Source organism: Colossoma macropomum, unplaced genomic scaffold (assembly GCF_904425465.1).
Source record: "Colossoma macropomum unplaced genomic scaffold, Colossoma_macropomum, whole genome shotgun sequence".
NCBI lineage: Eukaryota > Metazoa > Chordata > Actinopteri > Characiformes > Serrasalmidae > Colossoma > Colossoma macropomum.
This window is the reverse complement of record NW_023494800.1, coordinates 36,406,092-36,429,473: the sequence shown is the minus strand read 5'-3', so window position 1 is coordinate 36,429,473 and position 23,382 is coordinate 36,406,092. Positions and strand designations below refer to the sequence as shown.

Below are 23,382 nucleotides of genomic sequence, written 5' to 3'. Positions count from 1 at the left end.
AGGAATATAGACATTATGTATTATCACAATTTCTGCTGAATCTATTTAAGTGAACTTAAGATATGTTCATGAATAGAAACAGCAGAAACTGTAAACATGATGTTGCTCATCATAATCTCTAGATGCCTATATGATGTGGGAAAAAGTCAGCTCAACTAAATTTTCGACAGTAAACTTGTTGGATGATCGAGTACATCTGAGGTAAGTGGAAAACTCTGTGAATCTGATTTTTGGCAGAACCGTTCCTTTACTGTACACTTACAGAATATACTGGGATCAGTTTCAGAACTCAAAACATTCATCTTTAGTAGTAATATAAAAGTTTTGCTTTGGTTTTTTTTTTACCAATTACTGTACAGGCTATTTCCAAAGATACAACCCAATCAAATCAGGAATATTTTCAGATGGCAGATACAGAAAAAACACTACTGAAAATCATCATCAACATATGCGTTCCAATCGGGAGGCAGCTGTCTAAGTAGGCAGCATTCTAAGGCAGCATTTGCGTGCTCCCGAGACAAAGGCTGTCCCATTCAGAAGGCAGCATGAGGCAGCTGCCTTCTAAGGTGCCTTATTTTGACCAAATCATGAAGGCAACATCGCATGTATCCTTCTCAGCGAAGGCAATCCCACAACACTGTTCACCGGCCGAGAGTTCCATCGCTCCCGTCTGATCAACATGGCGGACAACGCGGCCGTTTTTTGCAGGCCGAGGAGTTTAAAATGCGAGTTACTTGTGTAAAGTATTGAACATATTTGTGTTTGTAGGTCTCTAGAAATTGTTCCTGTGGTGAAATTCTGGCAGTTCAAGGTGAGTTGACCGGCTGCGTTTGTAGCTTGTTAGCTTGGTAAAGCAGCGTTAGTTAGCTTAGCTACCGGGCTAACTGTGTAAACGCGCCGGCTCTTCAAAACGAGAGAGTCCGGTTTAAAATACTGGCTGTTTACTGTTTAGTAGCGTTTAGCTTCGTTTAGCATCAGTACTCAGGGATTTTTTTCTGTCCTCAGGAACGAACGCTACAGCGGCAGAGAGGTGCTGTCTGAGGGGCTGAGGAAGAGGAGCGGTCACAGGGAGAAAACTGCACTGAATGACAGAAAGCAGCTGACTTGCAGATGAAAAATAATTTAACTTATGTAGAAGTTCAAAAATAAAACGTTTTTTTAAGTAAATACTACAGATGCTTATTTTTACTGCTCCGCTTGTCTTGTACTGGTTTACTTACCACAGTCACAGAAGTGTGAAGTGAATGTTGACGGCTAAATTTCAGAATAGAAGCTCATAAATATCAGATGAGAATTCATAAAATAAAATGCATATTAGCTGCTTAACAGATTGTGTGGAATCCCTTTTACTGTTTATCCTTTGTGTGTTAGAAATAAAGCAGGTTCATTAAGGTGGATGAGGACGGAATGAATTGAAATGATTCATAAACTAATAGTCTCGATTATCTGTGTTTATCTGGGCTGCTGAGTTGAGTACATAATGATAGATATGACTCCTTACATCAGCCTGTTCTTCATACACAAATTTCCACAGCAGTGTCAGTGCAGGAAAACGGCTGCTGCAGATTCAGAGCCGTCCTTTTACACTGAGATGATCCACCTTTACAGTCGGAGGTGAGTGTAAGCTAACCAGCGACTGGGAGTAAACAGATAGTGAACGTTCTGGCGTATGATGGCTCTGAAGGTCTGTCCCAATGCGATGCCTACTAAGGTTCCTTATCGGTTAAAATGCTGCCCAACAAGAGAGCTGCCTTAGAAGGCAGTGACTAGTTAGGCAGATGCCTCCAGAATGGAACACACTATTAGTCTTACGTAACTATCACTACAGTAAGTGTACTTACCTTAATACTTAATACTTAATACTACTCTTTACATCTCTGATCCTGGGTAGGCTCGCCATCTCTGCAATGTCCAGGAATTGAAAAAAAGACAAAAAATAAAGAAAATAACTAGCCTGCGTGTACATGTTGTAGGTCACATTTAGATAAAAAACTAACCTACACACCTGTCAACACTTAGTCCACTTTATTTCTCTTTTTTCAGCAATTATTTTTCTTTCTCAGGAACTTCTCTCGCAGCTGCATCCAAGCCTTACATCACCAAGCGCAATGCAAAGCGTCGAATGCAGTGGTGTAAAGCGCCGCCACTGGACTCTAGAGCAGTGGAGACGTGTTCTCTGGAGTGACCAATCACACTTCTCTGTCTGGCAATCCTATGGACGAGTCTGGGTTTGGCAGTTGCCAGTAGAATGGTACTTGTCTGACTGCATTGTGCCAAGTGTAAAGTTCGGTGGAGGGGGGATTATGGTGTGGGGTTGTTTTTCAGGAGTTGGACAATTTCATGTGTCCAACTTTGTGGGAACAGTTTGGGGACGGCCCCTTCCTGTTCCAACATGACTGCGCACCAGTGCACAAAGCAGCTCCATAAAGACATGGATGAGCGAGTTTGGTGTGGAAGAACTTGACTGGCCTCAACCCAACAGAACACCTTTGGGATGAGTTAGATTGGAGGCTGCAAGCCAGGCCTTCTCGTCCAACATCAGCGTCTGACCTCACACAAGTGTGCTTCTGGAAGAAGGTCAAAAATTCCCATAAACACTCCTAACCCTATATATATTCCAATAAGTGTTTGGAAGATGGTCTGTGTACTAATGTACCTCAAAACATGCCTTTTTTTCGTTCAATACCATTTTGTGTGAGGCCTTTTGACTATATATATATAGTGTATGTATATATAGATATATATACACACACATATATATATATATATATATATATTTATTGCTAACAAACACCAAAAGGGAATAGTCATCCACATTGTTGCCACTGTGACAAATTCTGACTCCCCTTCACATGACCATGCGGGTATATGGATGCTTGAGGGGGGCAGTCGTGGGCTGGAGGGAACCAGCCTTGTGACCGGAAGGTCGCTGGCTTGATCGCCTGAGCTGACAGTACGTGACTGAAGTGCCCTTGAGCAAGGCACCTAACCCCCAACTGCTCCCTGGGTGTTGTGGATAGGGCTGCCCACCACTTCGGGCAGCTGTGCTCACTGCCCCTAGTGTGTGTCAAACAACAGAAATCAACAAGTCTGTGCAACCTGCTATAAAACCAGGATATAGTGAGTTGAGGGAACTTTGGGCTTGTTATTTATGAAAAAGATTTGGGTGACAATTGGCTTTTAGTGTCTGTTAGCATTGTTAGCCTTCTATCTCCAGAGCTAAACTAAAGAAGCAGGATTTAGAGACCAAACTTGTCTTGACTGATGGACTACATCTCAAGTAATTGGTAAATTGTCAATGTGATTGTTCACTGAACAATTCCTCTAACCTTTAATCTTATTATACTCCAGAAATATCTTCTTGATTTTCCAGAAATTATGAACCAAAAAACGGGCTGGCCACTGTCATATGCTTTGCACACTGCTGTAGTATTCAGTGCTAAGCTGACGTAACAGTCGGTGAGCCAAGACTTTCCTTTTCAACCAGTTAGCCTTTGACCTTCCAGCTAACAGAACTGCACTTATAGAAAATTCTTTATATTCAGGCTCAGGAGGTGATGATTGTCTTTTAATCAATATTAATTAATACATCAAGAAGTTATTAGTATTGATGTTGCTCATACAGTAAATAAAATAACCACTAAATATGTGTTTGTAGTGAAGCCCTCAGTCTCCTTTAGGGTTAAAAAGTCCAGTTCTTAGTCTGCATGTTCAGTGAAGTAGTCCTAAATTATTACCATTATTAAGATTAGTGATTTCACATTATTAAGATTCAATGCAAGTTATGAATAATGCAAGTTATGAATAATAAAGGCTTTGGAAGTTTAGTTTGGCTGATTTTGTATCAAATGTCAGTAGTTTTACATCAATTTCACAAAAAAAAATCAACTTTTATGTGAATAATTGTTTTATTTATTTGGTTGTATGACAAAGAAAATGACCATTATTAATACAATAGATACACTCTAAAAACTTCCCAGTATCTGTGTGCCCTAATAGACTTCTGTGACAGTTCAATAAAGTAAATCAATGTGTCAAAGAGGCTTTAAGCTTTAAAGAGGCTAATAATGTTGGAAAAGCAATTAGTAAATAGTCAACAACAATAAATGTAACTAATAAAAGTTCAGTAAGAGAAGACAAGTTATTTTACTTTTCACCCTCTACTGTCCTAGCCTTCGTCCCATGTATACAAGCTGTTGAAAAGATTATCAGTTTTGATTGAATATGATTAATACACAAAACTTAGTGCAGCAAAACAGGAAAATTAGTAATTTTAAGCATGCTATAAGCCAATAGGCAATTGGAATATACACAGTCGAGTCACATTATTATGACCACCAGCTAATAGTAACCGCCGTGTGCAGCACGGACAGCAGCCAGACGGGCTGGGAGTGACCCAATAAGGTCCTGGTAGGTTGTCACAGGTATCTGGAGCCATGCTGACTGCAGTGCATCCCACAGCTGCTGAAGGGAGTGTGGAGGAGGATTCATAGAGCAAACACAACGATCAAGGTGGTCCCATAGATGCTCATTTGTTTTCTAGTCTGGGGAATTAGGGGGCCAGGGTAGAACGTGGAAGTCTTGATCATGCTCTTCCCTCCAATGTCGGACATTTCTAGCCGTGTGATGTCGCATTGTCTTGCTGGAAGACCCCATCTGCCCCAGGGAAGACAATCAGCATGTATGGGTGTACAAGATCTGCAAGGATGGATTCATACCCAAATCGATTGAGAGTGCCTTCCACATGGATTAGTAGACCCCAAAAAAAATGCCACGAAAACATTCCCCAGACCAGAACGCTGGCACCATCATCTTGTGCATTGTCAATAGTAGGAAGTGACCATAAAAATGTGACTCTACTGTGTAGTACAATGAAGAACAAGAACAAAGAACAAAATGATTACAGGATAACAATTTTGTTTTGGCTGTCAAACCATCTGTTCATCCTCCCTCATGCCGTGTCATCAGATGAAGGAAGGTATGACATCAACGTTGCAGCTGGTGTTGATTTTGGTGAAGGCTGAGCACTGGAAATCAGCAACAAGCTTCCTAAGGCCAGTGCGGTAGGGCCGGAACCGCACTGAGATCTGCATCCTTTCTCTTGGGCCAATCAGAGCAGCTCTGTTCCAATCAATAAATGTCAATTAATTCCAACTTCCAACTACAAACTGCTTTAGGTTGGTTAGTGTTTGCAGGTCTAAGCATGATCAAAAATATCAGAAGTCACTACAGTCTGAGCAGTTGCTGTGTGTGAGTGTGTATACTAGGTTTATGCCACATTGTGGGGACCAAAAACTGCCTATACAGTCACGTTGTGAGGACCTTTCTTCCTTGTGGTGACCACAAGCTAGTCCTCACAATGTAAATCATGTTTTAAGGTTAGGGTTAGGTTTAGGGTAAGGGTCAGGGTGTGTATCTCACCGAATTATCTCTGGCTGCTGCAGCAAACCGCTCCCCATCAGTGTGATGGAGCAATTTTTTAAAGTTTCAGGCAGAGGATTCTCAAACACCACCTTTGCCATGATCTCAGTGAGCTGAACAGCTGTTTCATCCACCTGATAAAGAGAATACATACAGAACATTTGTTTACTAAATGGATGTCTTATTACTTAACAGTGCAATGCATGGTTAACTTATACAAAAGAGCAGAGGCCCAGAGATTAACCCCTTAATAGCCAGGGCCCAAAGTTATACTAACACTTTTATAACAGCTCAGCTAGTCTTTGTGAATACTGAATATTATGCAACGGTTAGTTCCGGCCACGTAAGCTGATTGGTTGAGAAGAGTTCTAACTGTGCTGTTATTTCTCCAAAACATCACGTTTTTTTCACAAACACTGTATCACTCCACTGAGATGCTGTTACTAAGCAACGACTATTGCTGTAGGAGATGCTCAAGCCATTTGAATGTTTCTACTTCTTACTTTGCCACAAACAGAAAATGGACACTTTTAAGATCACATTTGACCGACAGCTGATTTGGTCAGACTCCGAAGATGAGACGACACTAAATTCCCAAACTGTCATCACCACTGAGCAGCTTTTCAGTCGGCAGCTGAGACAGAAGAACAGCTAAACAACCTGGAACAGCCAGAAATGAACCCAACACCATTTGCCAAACTAAACGGGCTGTAAGATGCTTTACAGACTGGCTGGAACAAAACAACATTAATACTGATCTGGCAAAAAAGGACAAAACTGAGCTGAACTTGATATTGGGGCAGTTTTATGGTTCAGTCCGATTTGGTCTGACTCTGAAGATCAGACTACACGTTTGGCGAATGGTATTAGGTTCATTTCTGGCTGATTCCAGGTTGTTTAGCTGTTCTTCTGTCATGACTGCCGACTGAAAAGGTGCTCAGTGGTGATGACAGTTTGGGAATTTAGTGTGAGGAGCTGGAGAACGAACTGCCGGCTGTGCAGCGAGTGGGTGGAGCTCGTTACTCTGACGTAGCAACAAGCTGCTCGTTAAGGAACTGTAATTTGGTGAAGGAACTGCGAACATTAAAACATATTAAACGCCGCGTTCACGGCCCAGTTTATTAATTTATTACTTTATTTATTTAACTGTTGTATTAAAGCAATAGAACACTCGAGGAGTGTGTTATCGCCAATAACATCACGGCTGTGATGATCTACGGTGATCAAAGCACAGCCATGATGTTATTTCACGATAACACACTCCCTCTTGTGATCTATTGCTTAAATAAGCCTTAGTATGTAAGAAGGCTATGATTAAAGGGGTTAAAAATAAAACACAAAAACTTTGTTTGTCTGGTAGGCTATTCAGTGGAGAAGCTACAGTGATTGTAATTTAGTGCTGTATAAAATGATGTATTAAAATGGCTTATGGTTGCAGTTAAACATGTAAAGCAGCTCTATTTATTTCAGTGCCATGAAACTTAATAATAGTAGACTACGCCATCAAAGTCAAACATAAATTTCAAAAGTGTGACTGTGCAGACCCAGAATCAGGGGTTCTTAAACTGATTCAAATGTGTAAAGATTTTACTTTTGTGTGTGTTGATATTATTCATTAGATGAATCAGCTCTTTCAATAGTTATGGCAGGTTTAATTCAGGTTAACTAAACTCACCGTCAGAGTAAGAGTTGGGCTCTGTGGGACGATATTTTTCTCAGCCATGTAGATCACTTTGGAGTCATATTCATTCTTGGCGATTGCTGAGACTTTAATGCTGTTGTTGAACAACATTTTTGGTCCATAAATTTCAAAGGGGATGTTGATGAGGAAGAATAGCTCTGTAAACACACATGCAGTTTCAATAAAGATAACAGACTCAGCAAGTCAAAAATAATGAAATAACAGCCACCATATGTTCTTTCATACACACACACACACACACACACACATATATATATATATATATATATATATATCACTGCTGTCAGAAGAAAACCTCGCATCTCCATTTTTGTAGTTTTTCAGTTTTTGACATAATGTGATGTGTTGTTCTTTACATTGTGTGTAAATTTCATGATGAAAGGACCAAAAGAAAGAAGTAGTAGAGGAGTAGCATCATGTTTTGCTGGACTTGTTTCATGGCATGACGTTACATACATGTCATTAACTGAACCTCATATCTACCCTCTACAGTCAAATTTGCAAGCTTTTTTGTTATTCAGATATGGCAAATTGTTTACAGAAAACATTTATGAATTTATTTTAATGCACACACTTCTGAAATCTCCATAGACAGCGTTGCCAATAGGATGTGACACTCTTGAGCCGCTGCACACAAGCCTAAGGTCACCATGCCCAATGCCAAGTGTCAGCTAGAGGGGTATAAAGCCCCCCCAGCATTGGGCTGTGGAGCAGCAGAACTGTGCACTCTGGAGTGATAAAGCTCCATCCAGTACCTTTGGGATGAGTTGGAGTGATCCACAACTGACCATCCAACATCAATACCTGACCTCACTAATGCTCTATCAAATCCTCACAGCAGTGTTCCAATATCTAGTACAGTGGGTACCAACCCTGGCCCTGAATGAATGATGAAATGAAAGGAACCTTTTAGCCAACTGTGTCTGAACACATCGGAATTAGATCTCCGCATTTAACCCATCCGTGCAGTGAAACACCACATACACGCTAGTGAACACACTCACACTAGGGGGCAGTGAGCACACTTGCCGGAGCGGTGGGCAGCCCTATCCACAGCGTCCGGGGAGCAGTTGAGGGTTAGGTGCCTTGCTCAAGGGCACTTCAGTCACGTACTGTCAGCTGAGAGGATCGAACCGGCAACCTTTCGGTCACAAGGCTGGTTCCCTAACCTCCAGCCCATGACTGCCCCAAAAAAGCAAGTCATAGTCGGCAGGATCCTGGAGATCTACCTTCCTGCAGAGTCCAGTTCCAGCCACAATCTGCTGCACCTGAATTAACCTCTGCAGGAAAGTGGATCTCGAGGAGGAGGGTTGGTGACCACTGATCTAGCGCAGAGGTTCCCAACCTGATCGTCTGGCCTCCCAGATGGTCCACCTTTTTTCTCCAGCCTAACTCACAACACATAGGGATAAAGGAAAAATATGGACCATCTTGGGGGCCCTGAGAACCGGGTTGGGAACCACTGATCTAGTATAAAGCCTTCCCAGAAGAGTAGATGCTGTTACTGCAGCAAAGGGGGAACAGTGGATTAGGCCTAATCTTGGAATACTTTACATATATGGTATGCTGTGTTGACAGGCAGGAGTAAGGGAAGTTACTGTCATACCTCCATTAGGTTGGAGTCGCACCTCATTCTGTTCCTTGTAGATGTGCCCTGTGGGGATGCCAGTATACCTCATGGTCTGCGCATTGATCTGGAGACTGAGAGTCTGTGGTGTGGAGCGTTTATTGCACACAGTCAGGCTCAGCTTGATGTCTGAACCACTTACTGGCTTTTCCACCTCCTGAATCGTCATTAGCACATCATGAGAAGCTGGAACATCTTCACTGTCATCAGAAACGGACAAATTTCTCACGGCACGATTGAATCTATCTCTCTCTGCCCTGGAGCCTGCAGGTATATTGTGAGAAATAATTTTTTTTCCACAGTAAAAAGTCAAGTTATACAAAGAAAATGAAGCAAAGGCTTGTTAATACTGCCTGACATATTGATTTGGATTTGAGGTTATCAACAACAGATGTCAGAAGTCGTAGAACCTGTCTTGTCAAGGACAATACCGAAGATCATTTTTTATCCCACAGAAAAGGGGGAAGTGCCATCATACACCCAGGTTCACTGGGTTTTGGAAATACAATGACTTCTGTATCTCCACAATGCAATCCTATTACATTTTACAGACTGACCTTCTAGGTATTTGTATTGATTAGTGATGTCCAGTCTCATGTCACTTCCCACAGCCTTGGTGCTGATGAACTGTCCAACAGACCATGTATCTGTACTGATCTTTGTCTTGGAGCCATCAGGCCTCAACATCCATTTCACAATGTCTGCATTGACCTCCGCAAACACGAAAGGTACGTCGTACTTCACATTGGTGTGACCCTCCAGGATGGCCTTCACTGGAGCTGGACCGCAGCAGAACACACCTGCATTTGAACAGAGAATTGAATTTATACTTGTATCAAGTTTGAAGTTTCAATACGTTATTGCCATTTTAGTCAGTGCTTGACAAAGAATATTTCTGTGCCACTCTGGAAGTAAAAAACTGCACAAAATATATTTACATTAATATGTGTGGCCAATGGCGGGTCTGGGGTTCCCGCCGGACTCATGTTTCTGAGCCATCAAGTTCAAAGGTAGCTCTCCTAGGTGCTGACAGCAGCTGTCAAAGTTTAGCACCGCATGTTTTGGACAGCCTGCGGCCACATGGCAAATACCGCACGTCTGGCCACTGTTGATTTCAACAGCTGCGATTGTTCACCTTGACGGTGCCGGCCCTTTAAAAAGGCCCGTCAGAGAATCGGTCAGGTGAGTGGCTCCCATTCCGGTGGCTGTGGCTGAACAAACGCCTCTTTTGTTTTCTTTCTTCTCTTGCTCTCTACTTTTACAGGGGACTAAACCTGCCTTATTCCCTGGGTCGACTTGCCCCTGAGCTGAACCGCCACTCCTCATGACAGTAAAGAGAGAGAGGGAACACTCTTTAGATGCCTTTAAAGAGACTATATGCCATACATTGAGGAATTATTTATTTCTTTTGTTGACTGTTTACGTCGAGAGACTTAATAAACTCGGCCCAGAGCCGCCCTGAACAGAACGCCCCACATATGTTACTAGCAGTTCAAAGACAGACTTTCACATGTGGTTTCCATAATCAGTTGCTGATATTCACTAAACTATGGCTTTGTGTTGTTGACAGAGGCAAAATGTTTTAGTTTTATAAGGTTTTATAATAGTTTGCATACTTAAAGTGAACTATACCTTCACTCATCTCCTGTGGAGTTGGGTCCAGCACCTGCCAACCATCATAGAAGCCACTGTCAGAGATATCAGGGCGCTTCATCCAAGCCTCCACCCAGACATGGAAGTTCCTGCATAGAAACATGAGTATAAATAGAATGGCAAAATGTGATAATGAAAGAAGCTTGAACTAATATTTGCTTCTTTTTGCATTATAGAGCTCTGCATAAAGCAGACTCACCATATGCTGTCTTTCCCATCCTCCTTGGTCAGTAGTCCATAGACATCTCTGTACTCATCAATAAGGAGGTTGCTGTTAGTGTCATGAGCTGACTCAAAGTTGGTGACAACACGGCATGGAATGCCTAAACACCTCAGCACTGAAAAGGCACAAAAGTATATGGTGACACTTTATAGGTTTTGGATTGAGGTTAAGGTTAGGGTTAGGATCAGGGCCTCTGTTAGGGTTAGGTTCTCGGTTTAGGTTTAGGTTAAGGTCAGGGTTAGGATTAGGGCCAGGGTTAAGGTTAGGTTTTGGGTAAGGTTGGTAAAGTTAGGTTTCGCGTAATGCAAGTAACATATTAACAATACATCTACTTAATGTAAGTAATGTATTAACAAAACATGTTCAAGATATTTACTTCAGTGTATTCAGATGCTTCACTGCTGCTACTTCACTGATATATTGTTGATGCATAACTGCTAATCTGTCAAGAGTTTATTAATCATCTACAAAGGGCCACTCCAAATAAAGTGTTATCAAGTATAATATTGGTTGTTGGATACATTGGTTATTGGAGAATTGGAAAACTCAGATTAAAGGCCTGAATCATTGCCTCTTCGCTGTTCGCAGCTCAAATGCACTGCTTGTGCTGGCCGGTCCATCTTGTCTAAGCTACAGTCCTGGACAATTATTTATGATCAATCCATACCTACCCCTTCAACTTACACAATTTTGTGCTTGACTGTAGCAGCGGCCTCACATGATTCCATGATCATTTTTAGTTAACATGCAACAACCACTTACTAGCACTTACTAATGTAAACTTACAACAATAACTACATAAGGACTATGGATTATGGACCACTGTAAACAATCACTGTGGGCCTGTGACATCCTACTTTATTCAGTCAGGGAGCATACACTTAAAAACCAGTTTATTAGGAAAACATGTACACCTGCCAATGCATGCAGTTATTCAACAGAGCAATTCATAAAATCAAGCAGACAAGAGCTTCAGGATGAGAGAGGTCAGAGGAGAATAGCTAGACTTATTCAAGCTGACAGAAAGGCTACAGTAACTCGAATAGCCACTCTTTAAAACATCTGAACACACAACACATTGAACCTTCAGGTAGATGGGCTACAACAGCAGAAGACCACATCAAGTTCCAATCCTGTCAAGCAAGAGTAGGCTATGGTGGGCCCAGGCTCTCTAAAACAGGACTGGAAAAACACCACGTGGTCTGATGAATCTCGATTTCTGCTGCAACATTCAGATGGTAGGCGTCAGAATTTGGCATAAACAGCATGAATCCAAGAAGCCAACTTGCATTGTATAAACAGCTCAAGCTGGTGGTGGTGGTGTAAGGCTGTGGGTAATGTTTTCTGGGCACACACTGGGCCCCCAAATTGGCCTACCAATTTGGAATTCACTTCTGTTGTTAAGGGCATTAGTGAGGTTGGGCACTGAAGGATCTTCCCCAAACTGTAGCCCCAAAGTTGGAAGGACACAATTCCTTAAAATGTCAATGTATGGTGTAGTATTAAGATTCCCCTCACCAGAATTAAGGACCCCAGCCCAATCCATGAAAAACAGCCCTGACTGTTATTTCTGCTCCACCAAACTTTGTAGTTGACACTATGTCTTCAGGTAGGTAGCGTTCTCTTATATTCATAAAATTCAGATTCTTCTGCATCTGCTAAACCCAGTGTGTCCTACAGTACATCAGTTAACACCAGGTTACAACTACTTCTACACGGCTGAGTTGTTGTTGCTCCTTTCACAATAAAATCAGGGGCAGCTCTTGCACGGTAGAATTTTAACAAACTGACTAGTTGGAAAACTGGCATCCTATGGGAGTGGCACATTGAAAGTGACTGAGCTCCATTCTACTGTCAGTGTTTGTGGAGACTACATGTCTGTATGTTTGATTTTGGGTAAGTGTAAAACAGCCAAACCCAATAATTGGCAGGGATGTCCATGTAGTGTAAAAATGCATTAATTTTGGAACAGAATCTGTGAACATGTTTTACCTGTACACATAACAGCAGCAAACACCCAGCACTGTCCATATTTCACTGGACGGCATTCATTTTTAAACCAGTGCCTTAAGATGTCCACGCTGCTGCTCCAGAACACTGGGTTGACTCCATCACTGTATGAGTCGTCCCATCTTCCCCATAACACACCGTCGTCAGCATCATCTTTATTTATCTGTAGGATAGATGTGAGAAAATAAGGGAGTAACAGCAGAAGCAGAAGTCGATTTATAGTTATTGAATCAAGGTTGTTTGTTATTGCACAAAGATTTGGTGTAATAGTGCAAAATCCACATAGAGCCAAAGTATTTATCATAATGGTGGAAAATACTAACAACATGTGCATAGCCTATATAACATAGAGGAGAACTCTCACATTCGCACAGGCTGTTAACACAAAAAAAGCAAAGTGACATACAGTAGCATTCAAATGTTTGGGCACCCCTGGTCAAAATTTCTGCTACTGTGAGTAAAAAATAACCTGATTTCCAAAAGGCATAAACTTGTCGATGATGCATTTCTTTAATATTTTCAGCAAGACTACTTTTTCTTTCCATCTTTTACAGTTTCCATGTCTTACAAAAAAGGTAAAGGGCCTGAAGCAAAAGTTTTGTCAGTTCTTACTAACACCTCCTTTAGCAAGTATCCCAGCTTGTAAACACTTTTTGTTGCCAGCTAATAGTCTTTCTAATCTTGTTTGGGGGCTTTTCACCCATTCTTCTTTGTAAAAGCCTTCTAGTTCTGTACGATTCTTGGGCCATCTTGCATTCACTGCTCCTTTGAGATCTATCCACAGATGTTTGATGATGTTTAGGTAGGGGGGACTGTGAGGGTCATGGTAAACTTTCAGCTTGCGCCTTTTGAGATAGTGCTTTGTGGATTTTGATGTGTGTTTAGGATCATTGTCTTTTTGTAGAAGCCATCCTCTTTTCTTCTTTAGCTATTTTACAGAAGTTGTGATGTTTGCTTTTGGAATTTTCTGTTTTTCAGTTGAATCCATTCTTTCATCTTCCAGTGAAATTTTTCCCATCCCACTGGCTGCAACAAAAACCTAAGGCATGATCAATTCACTCCCAGTTGGACAAGTAGTTCTTTTCACGAAATTCTGCACTCTTTTTTCTCGAAACACAGCTTTGCTTATTGTGGCCAAAAAGTAGCTTCTTCAGTCCACAGAATTTGTTTCCAAATGGAACAGGATGTTTAGATGTTCCTTTGTAAACTTCTGACCCTGAATTTGTGGTGAGGATGCACAAAAGGTCATACTTGTGCAGGTGACGCTGGACAGTAGGCAAGTGCACTACCACTCCAGAGTCTGCTAAATCTTCCTGAAGGTCTTTTGCAGTCAGGTGGGGGTTTTGCTTTGCCTTTCTAGCAATCCTACAAGCAGTTCTCTCTGAAGGTTTTCTTTTCTTCAACTTGAGTGAACTGAGGAAACGGCTACCTAAAATGCTTTGTTACCTTTTAATAGTCTTTTTCTGTCTTGTTTGCATCAATTCTTCAGAGTGCTAGGCAGCTCCTTAGAGGAGCCTGTAGCTGCTGATTGTTGGGAAAACAGGAATCTTGCCTTTTGAATGACATGACGAATCATGCTTAATATGACCAAGGTCAATTTTGCTTTTAGTTTGGCTTAAATATTAATATGGTATGTTATAATATGTTATGCTTTTACATACTATTCTTAATATTCATATGTCAACCCTCTTATAGGCATTAGTTGTGGTGACATGGATGTAAAACTTTTGGTACCTACCATGGCACTCACCACCCGCCCAACATAGATGGGACTGCAGCGTGCAGAAAAATCTTCTATTGCATTCCTTAAACAATGCTGGTTCACATCCAGGAGCTTCAGGCAAACGTCAATTATATCATCTTCGAACTGAAAAACAAGTAAAATTTACACAGTAAGTGATATTTTGTAGCACCTTTATATTGAGTGGGCTTAATGAAAGTGAGTCAGAGGGAGGTTATTTCACATGACGTTCTCTAAGAAGAGAAAACTGACAATAAATATTGTTGAAATATGACTGAATTGTACTTTATTTGATTCGACATTCAGTTGTTGACTACATAAGATGTTGATATACCAACTAGGCTCCTTCAGTAAACAGTATATGGCACTGAATCATAATGCAAGTTACACATTATGATGTTCTGGATCTTTGCTTGGGATGTACACCCGTAAGGCCCTGCCACCAAAAATTTGAAACCATAGTTTTTAATGGAGCTATGCACACCGGCACAGCAATGGTACATCAATATTTATCAGTGCAACAAGATCCTGCCACTCAGCATTTTGCCAATACCACCATATTGAGACCACAGAAAGCCACAGTGGATAACAAGTGGCTTAAAATGTACACAGAGAGTCTTTTAGATAAACAAACATATGCTAGTGCTAAGTTACCTCAGCTAATGTTTCCCATCTGTTTCTGATTTTGTCTTTGTCCTTGATCTGGTCTCGTTTTGCTGTGCTGTGTCAGCTTCAGGGTGTGTTACTCCGCTTTTCTGTATGTAATTGTTTCTCATGTGTTTCTTTGTTTGCTTCATGCTCAGTGTTTTATTTAATTTATATTCTGCCTTAATGCTTCCCTTTTGTGAAAACATGTAGGCCTATGCATATGTATTTATCTATGACTGCTGCTTGTCCAAATATTGGGTGAACTAATTTTGTAAAAATATTGAGAAAATAAATATTTTTATGTTTTTCTTGGTTTCCAATAGCATTAACATCTTAAATAGAAGATTTTGCTTTTCGGGAAAACTCAACACTGAAGGAACATCTGACAATAGTACTACTTTTCAGTCATTTTAGTGGAAAGTAACGGAGTGAAAATCAAACATTACTCAGAAAGTTTCAAAGGAAAGCAAAGTATCCCAAATCTTTTGGATATGCTAAATGAGCTTACCTGTCCAAAGTCCCAGGTCATAGCTTCAATAAAATCGCAGTTTCCTCTATAAAGCAGACCCTGTTCATTCATTACATACTCTTGTCTTTCTTCCTTCTTAGGCAGGTACACCGAGTCATCTAGCACAGAGATTTACACACAGATTCAGACTGCAGAGGGCCAGGAGAAATGCCTCCCCCATTAAGAACAGTGTCCATTTACTGTAAAGCTAAACCAGATCTGTGCCTGAGTTTATTAAGTACAGGATGATGATGATGATGATGATGATGATGCATAAATAACCACACATTTAGGGCAAATAAACTGGAACAGCAGAAATCTTTAAAAAGGGGGCCTATTGCCCAACTATCAGGGCAAGGAGCCCCCTATCTGGGGTAAGAAGCTGATATGGTGAATCTTCAATTTGTCTCAGAAATTGTTATTAATAAAAAAATTTATTATTAAATTAAGATCGTTGTCACTTTGTCTGAATGAATTTCCTTTAGTTCAAAACAAATGGCAGTAAAACAAACACTTGAAAGGTCAAATTTTGTTCAGCAATGAAATAGTTATTGTGAATGTATCAATTGCTGATATTGCTATGATTTACACTCATTTATAATAATAATGATAATAATAATTTAAAAGCAACAGAATGCACCAATTATTTGGTAAGCGTAAATGACTGTAGTATATGACACAACAGGTCAGGTGAGGATGTAATTCTGTGGCGCTGCAAAACTTGCATACAAACGCAGCTCCAGCAGGGCATATTACTATTATATAGTTACCCTATATAACTTTTAAACCAGGCACAAATATGTACTAAAAGAAAAGCAGAAATCAAACTAATAGTACATTCCATTCATGTACCTTTACACCAGGGATTGAACAGAACAGTCAGTGTTCCTATTGAGGTTTCTGTAGTGCTGGTAGTTCCAGTCAACATAGAAAGCTTGTAGAGTCCAATGCAGGCATCAGGTGGAGAGTAGATAGTCATTGTAAAGCTTGTGTCTGTGCTGTTGCTCAGCTCCATGCTCCATGACTTGCCTAAGCCACAGCGGGCTTGAAGGCCAAATGTCGACCGTGTGCCCTTCGCTTCAGATGCATTTGGACCTTAAATATGACAGAGAACAAGCTGAAGACACAGCCAGCAGTGACGTAAAGAGCAGGGAAAATGCTTTCAGGTTAGTGGTACTCCAGAGCTTGTATTCATAAAGCTTCTAAGAGTAGGGGTGCTGATCTACGATCTTACACACTGTGAGAGCTCAAAGGTTTTGCTGCTTTTGTGGTTTCTCAGGCTTGTCATGCTAAAACGTGAATCAAATAAACATCTTAAACAATTCTATAGGAATGCCTAACAACATCCCTGTCTGGATGTGCTTACTTTACTGCTGCTTTCATTCACAGACTCTTTTCTCAGCTAGTGTGTTTAAGTACCTGTTCTATTGAGCAACTCGGAATTCTCAAGTTACCCACAGGTCATGTACAGTGGATATTCCACTCAGCTGCTGACAGATTTAGCCATAGAGGATTCATACAATCTCTGATTCAACTTCTATTTACTAGATTTCACTCAGCTATTCAAATTTCACTCAGCCACTGGCATACAACACTAGCAATTTAGCAAACACCGCTTGCTGTGCTGTACTATATTAAACCCAACTAAAAAGAGATCACACTTGGCTTGAGGTTTAGACTGAAAGGGCTGTCAATCTAAGGCCTTTAAGAGAAACAGACAGAGACTAATTGTCTGTTAATGTTACTAGCCCAGTCACAGCATACATTTTAGCTGGAAAAAAGCAAGCATGTGAAGAGATAATTAGCTGACACCAGAACATAATGAATCTATAAAATGATGTTTCAAGTTTTATTCCACAAAATCTATAAGATTGGAGAATAAATTAAACTGATGTTTACAGGGATACTCTCACTGCGGTGCTTCCTATGTGCTAGAGCTATATATACACTCAAATAAAACTCTTTTATATCTGCTTTCCTTGATTTTGCCCTGATATTTTATCCGATACGTTTGTATATACAGAGGCTAGTGAACTCTGCTAATGTATTTAGTGAGTCAGGAGCTAAAGATCAGCCAAAATCAAGGAAAACCGGTAGGAAAGGAAGATTCATTCAAGAGCTTTCATTCAGAACAAGCCTGGCCTGACTAACCCTGCTACAATGGCGGATCACTCATAAGACACTGCACCATTACATCACATACTCAATCCCATAGATATACATACCTAGATGCCACATTGGGTCCAGCCAGGGGTCAATGGCACTGCCATTTTGGGGCAGTGAAAATCGCTGCTGGACTGCATTCAGTACCATTGCAGACCGGCAGTTTAGAAAGATACTGTCCAGAATCATACTATTTCAAGAATATTGCACTCAGAAGGGGGAATGGGATTATATATAATGGAGGGAACACAGTGATCCACACTCATGTTTGTGTGATGTTTATGTGTAAATATGGCCGTGTAGTTGGTGATGCACAGAGAACCTTATTTCATTTAATAGTCTATTCAGGGGATCTTAACTTTATGTAGTATTTATTTATTTACAGTGATGGTTAATGCTTTGTAGGTAAGTTACAGCATTCCTTAATCCATGTAGATATTCATAATAGATTAACGTTAGCACCTTCTTACACCAACCTGAAGCTGGCTTCTTATTTGCCAGCTTCACATTCAAATTTTCCCGTTCCACCTTAAACGGAGCGGCTTCAGGCACCAGAAAGTGACTGTTGCACCATTTGAGGTGGAACAGGAAAAGTCAAACAAGAAGCTGGCGAATAGGAAGCCTTACTGTGTTTTGGGGGTTTATTTTATTTTTTATGTGTATTAATATTAGAAGTGATTCCCACACTGATGAATTTACTGATATGTGTGTTTATGTTTTTCACGCTAAACTCGGTTTTTAACATCAGGTGCAGACTGGATAATCTCCTGCTGGTACAGAGGACTAATTAGCACGATCAAATCACAAAACAAATTTGGTGAAAATCGGTTGAGTAATAAGGAAGTTATGGCCGAATTAATCCTGAGACTCATCGTCTCTCAATATAAGTGAATTTGTTCACAAGCGGATCTTGACTTCTCCAGATGTGCAGATGTATCACCTCAGATAGAGAACAACAGACCACAGGGCATGTAGCTATGTATATCTATGCTCAAGCCTTATTCATGATGATGTTACTATCAGGAACAGATCCTAGGTCAGTGCTCCTGAATACAAGCCCTGGATGGAGACTGAACTAAAGGCCATAGTCAATGCAAATGTACTAGCCTGTGAATGAATATTTGGCCATAAAGTGCCGTACCTGTCTGCACAATAAGTTGGAAGAAGTCCTGCCTTGGTCGGAAGGGTTGTTCTGCATGGAAGGTCAGCTGGAAGGGCTGCCCCCTCCGCACTATCAGCCGGTTCACAGCAATGTCATCAGTGTGGTGCTCTTTGTTGTTAGCCGTACAGTGGAGCTGCACCTTGTGCACATCTGTGAGTGGAGAAGGAGTGGCAGGTTTGAAGGATGTAATCGTTTTAATTAATATTAAAACTTTTCACAAAAATCTGAAAATGTACAAACAACATGGTCTCAAAAGACATCCCTGTTGAGAATGTTAAAAAATAGGATATGCTTTTATAGCATAAGCAGTAGCGCTTTATTTCACAGTACAGTAAGTAACTAGTATTTAATAGGTAAATATGAAGTACTTACAAGTAATTTTCTGGTACATACTTTGCTCACACTTAGTAACAACTTGAAAAGTATCAGGTATATACAACAATACTTATCAGGTATATTTCAGCTTTTGATATTACTTGGCAAGTTTACTGGTAATTTCTCTGTAATGCTGTAATAATATTATGTTAACCAGGCTGTAAAATAAAGGATTAATTTGTACATGGTAATTACAAAGTAGCTATCCTCTTATTGTAATCATATGCAGAAATTTGCCATAGTACCAGGCACATGCTGGCAAGTTTAATGGAAACGACAGTAAAATACAGTGTAATTACACAGCATTGTTTTCTTGCAAAGCATCACAATACATAGTGTTTATAACCATATATAATGTTTACATAGCCATACATAATGTTATAGATCTGATCTAGGTGAAAGCACAGCAGTGGTTAGTGGTGCCTAGGTTATAGTGTGAAATACGGATGAATGAAGCAAAAACACACAGAGAATTAAAGCAAAAATGAAAATGTAATTTAGTAAAGCAGTGAACTACAATGCACAACTAACTGCACTCTAGAGTTCAGATTTGACCCACAGACAGCATAGTGAACAACATACCAAACTTTTTAGATAACAGTGGTTAACTTACACAAAAAAACAAATCCACACACATCTACAGTCACACACAGAGAGACAGACTTGCTTTGAAGAATATCTACAACACAGTGAAGAATCCAATAGGACAAGAGCAAAACCTCAACATAGAAAAATGCAGAATAGTGAGACCTGCTACAGAAGCTAACTGGCCAGTGATGTATCTTAACCCTCTGTGATCTGAGGTCATTCACTCTCGATTTGTTCATCTCTTCTTAAACTCTCCTTTAAAGTCTCTTCATATAACATGATCCTCATGTTTCATATCTAAATGCTCTGTTATCTTCATCACTACTTTCCAAAACCTCTGCAGCAGCTTCAGCAGCTGTAAACTCTCAGCCCCTCTTCATAGGCTCATAACTCCGGATGTGAGTCTCGTATGATCTCGTGATAAGATGGAATGAAAAGGGCGACTCTACAGATTCAGGAAGTGTTTGAACTGGGCACAGATGGGAGCTGTAGCTCTGTGCATGTTTGCTTATTAGATTCTGTTCTAAACTCTGTGTTTGAATCATTACTGAACTCTGCTTTGTGCCTTTTGGAGCTTAATCATTTGTTATATTCCTTTATACAACAGTTAGTTCTGGCCGCACAAGCTGATTGGTAGAGAGGCGTTCTAACCGTGCTGTTATTTCACCGTAACATCACGGGTTTTTCACAAACACTATCACTCCGCTGAGATGCCGTTGCTAAGCAACGACTTTGACAGCTATTATTCAATTATTTTATTTTCCAGAGTGGTAGAGAGCTGCTTAGATGAGCCCATGTCTGTTGACTGTTGGGAGGTTTAAGGAGTCAGAGTGTGTATAATGCTTTCCTATTGATGAAAGTGAACGAGCCACAGCCCTACCAAGCTAATTAAAGTCTGAGACCTTGGCAAAAGTTTGAGAGCTCAACTTTCTTGGGGTGCCTAAACCTTTGCATGGTGCTCCTTTTCTTTTTTCCCCCAATCTAAAATTGTACAAAACTAATTTTGCATTAAATGTTGCAAAGAATGCTTCATCTAAAAAAATTTGCCTTTTGGAGATCAGTTCATCATCTATTCACTTAACTATACATAGTAACAGGAATTTTGACCTGGGGGACAAACTTTTACTGTATTTCTTGAAACGGTTTGGTAGTTACATGTTAATGGCAAGTATCCCTTAGCTGAAATATTTTCCTCATATTTCTCACATTAGTTACTGTAGTTATGTATTAAACTTGCAAAGTATGTACCAAGTATTCATTACTTATAAATGCTACATACTTACCACAATATTCTGAGTACACGCCGGGTATGTACAGCTGTACTTACTATGTACTTGCCAAGTATGCACTAGAAAATTAGTTGTATGTATTAAATACAAGGTACTTACCATATCATAAAAGTAAATGCTATCATATAGTATAGTATAGTTCACTTACTCAGCTCGTAATTGGACCGGCCAGACATTTTTTAGCAGTTGAAACCTCTTCTCAGGAGTCTGGTGTGTTTTGATGGAGAATTAGAAGTGGAGGTTGCTTTTAAATGTTGCGCCTGCCCTTTTAATCATCAACAAACTGTTATGAACACACCCTTAATCAGCAAATGATTATCTCTTCATTTATCTGTACTCTAAAATGTATACATGTGAAAAGATTGAAGTCTCAGGAATTCTGGGTGTGATGCACTTTCTGGGTGTGATGCACATCCATTTTCACTTTGCATGGATCTTTATCATTTCTCAATTATTCAGTGGAACCACAAAATAGCGACAGCTGAACAGGTGACAGGAGACAACACATAATGGGCGTCATCATCTTTTACATAAAAATGTTGATGACAAATTCAGATCACACAGAAAAACATTTAACATTAACTGAAACTTGAGCAGTCATTTGGAATGGTGTTCTTTATTGGGACAGCATGGTGGCGTCACAGCAAGAAGGGCCTGGGTTCAATTTCCCAGCCGGGCAACCAGGGTCCTTTCTGTGTAGAGTTTAAATAAAGCGCTGAGTTAAAGAACTGCATTTTCAGATGTTTATTAAAAGTGAGCTCTGAGCTCGACTGTCTAATAAAAGCTGAACTGAGCTCCACAGTTTAGAAGCAGAATAACTGAAAGAGTCTCTCCACGTTTTCTGTGTTTTACTGAAAGAGTTCAGAAGGTCAGAATCTGCAGATCTGAGATCATAAACAGACATTCAGGAGCTTTAAGGTCATTTAGAGCTTTAAAAACCAGCAGCTGAGCTTTAAACTCTCTCTAAAAGATCCAGGCGGTCAGTGCAGTGTGTAAACGGGGTGATATGAGCTCTCTGTGTTGGTGCTGTATTGTTGGTGCTGCTGTATTCTGTATGAGTTCAAGATGATGGACTGTTTTCTCCAGTAAGAAGATTATTACAGTGATCAACTCTGCTGAACAAACGCAGCAACGAGTTTGCTGAACAAACTCTGCATCGCTCTGAGAGAGAAAAGGCTGAACTTTAGTGATTTTCTCAAATGATTAAAAGCTGCTTTAGTGACTGTATTTACATGCAGGATAAAACAGAGGTCAGAGTCTAAGTTCACACCCAGGTTTCACACCCAGGTTTAGTGTATGAAGCTAAAGATCCGAGCTTCTCACAAAGCAGCTTTTTTTTTATTTAGTTGTAGAAAATTGTCACATCCACTGAGAAATATCTAACACACAGATGGCAAGTCTGTCAACAGTTGTGATCATCAGAAGGAATGGAAATGTATAATTGTGTATCATCAGCATAGCTATGAAAATTCCTAATGACATCATCTACAGGTAACATGTACAAAGAGAAAAGCAAAGGCCCTAAAACTGAACCTTATGGGACTCCACATGAATGTTGATGAAAGATTTCCCAGTGAAACCAAGAACTGTACATTATCTAAACATATCTAACTCAAAAGAAACATGGATGCCAAGAGTATGGAACGAACCAGAAAATTCCGGGGCAAGTGTTTAACCACTACGCCACTAATGATAAATAAAACTAATTCAATTGCTTGTTACTACATAAAGTAAATTTTGAAATTGAACTGACAAGCTATTTTTCTCCAGTGTAGTTTAATGGCTATTTGTCAGACAGAGGCAAGGGCTCCATTTCCCTTTTAGTTCATCTCTAATTTCAATTTTTCTTCAGGTGACTGAAGAAAGTGCAGGTTCATGGCTGTGCCCCCTGTGCTTCCACAGCCAAATGAGCCTATAGCAGGATGCCAAATAGCCCCCTGTTTTCTTAAGAGCTGCCCTGGTGAACTTAGAAAGCTTAAGCAGAGTTCCTGGGGTGTGTGGGGGCTCACCACCCCCCTTTGTATTCTTTTTGCAGCAGAGGTTTCAGAATGTCCACTGTGCCTATAAAAACACATACAATAGGACACACTCTCTCGGCCATGTCTGCTGCCAGACTTCCCTTGGGGCTATGTCTTTTTCCCTGGTGCACTCCACTGGTGCCTGTTTGAAGTGTGGCAAGAGGGCTGTGGTAAAAACCAACAGGCCGCCATGCTGCCCCGCCGGCAGGTCCTCGAAGTCAGTTGTTGTCTCTTTCACAGTCCTTCTGCTGGAC

The 23,382-nt window shown here is 40.5% G+C and overlaps 1 protein-coding gene across 1 annotated transcript; it reads right to left on the bottom strand.

The window, feature by feature from the left end:
- Positions 1 to 4,672: 4,672 nt before the first annotated feature.
- LOC118820090 (protein-glutamine gamma-glutamyltransferase 2-like) lies at positions 4,673 to 21,336 on the bottom strand. The gene is made up of 13 exons (XM_036588219.1): positions 21,259 to 21,336; positions 18,838 to 19,008; positions 16,386 to 16,628; positions 15,534 to 15,652; positions 14,375 to 14,503; positions 12,619 to 12,799; positions 10,603 to 10,741; positions 10,383 to 10,492; positions 9,308 to 9,550; positions 8,730 to 9,014; positions 7,097 to 7,260; positions 5,422 to 5,555; positions 4,673 to 5,121 (listed from the first exon to the last, which is right to left on the bottom strand). Exons 1-13 carry the CDS (start codon positions 21,284 to 21,286, stop codon positions 4,965 to 4,967), a joined length of 2,103 nt encoding a protein of 700 aa, XP_036444112.1. The 5' UTR covers positions 21,287 to 21,336; the 3' UTR covers positions 4,673 to 4,964.
- Between the last annotated feature and the right edge of the window lie 2,046 nt (positions 21,337 to 23,382).

Bases quoted from the DNA above. Each gene is read 5' to 3' on its own strand.
- LOC118820090 (XM_036588219.1), bottom strand. From the start codon at position 21,286: ATGTCTGGCCGGTCCAATTACGAGCTGA. The intron at 12,800-14,374 runs GTAGGTACCAAA...TCTATCCTACAG, and splicing joins GGCGGGTGGTGAGTGCCATG to ATAAATAAAGATGATGCTGA. The intron at 5,556-7,096 runs GTGAGTTTAGTT...TCTCTTTATCAG, and splicing joins GCCCAACTCTTACTCTGACG to GTGGATGAAACAGCTGTTCA.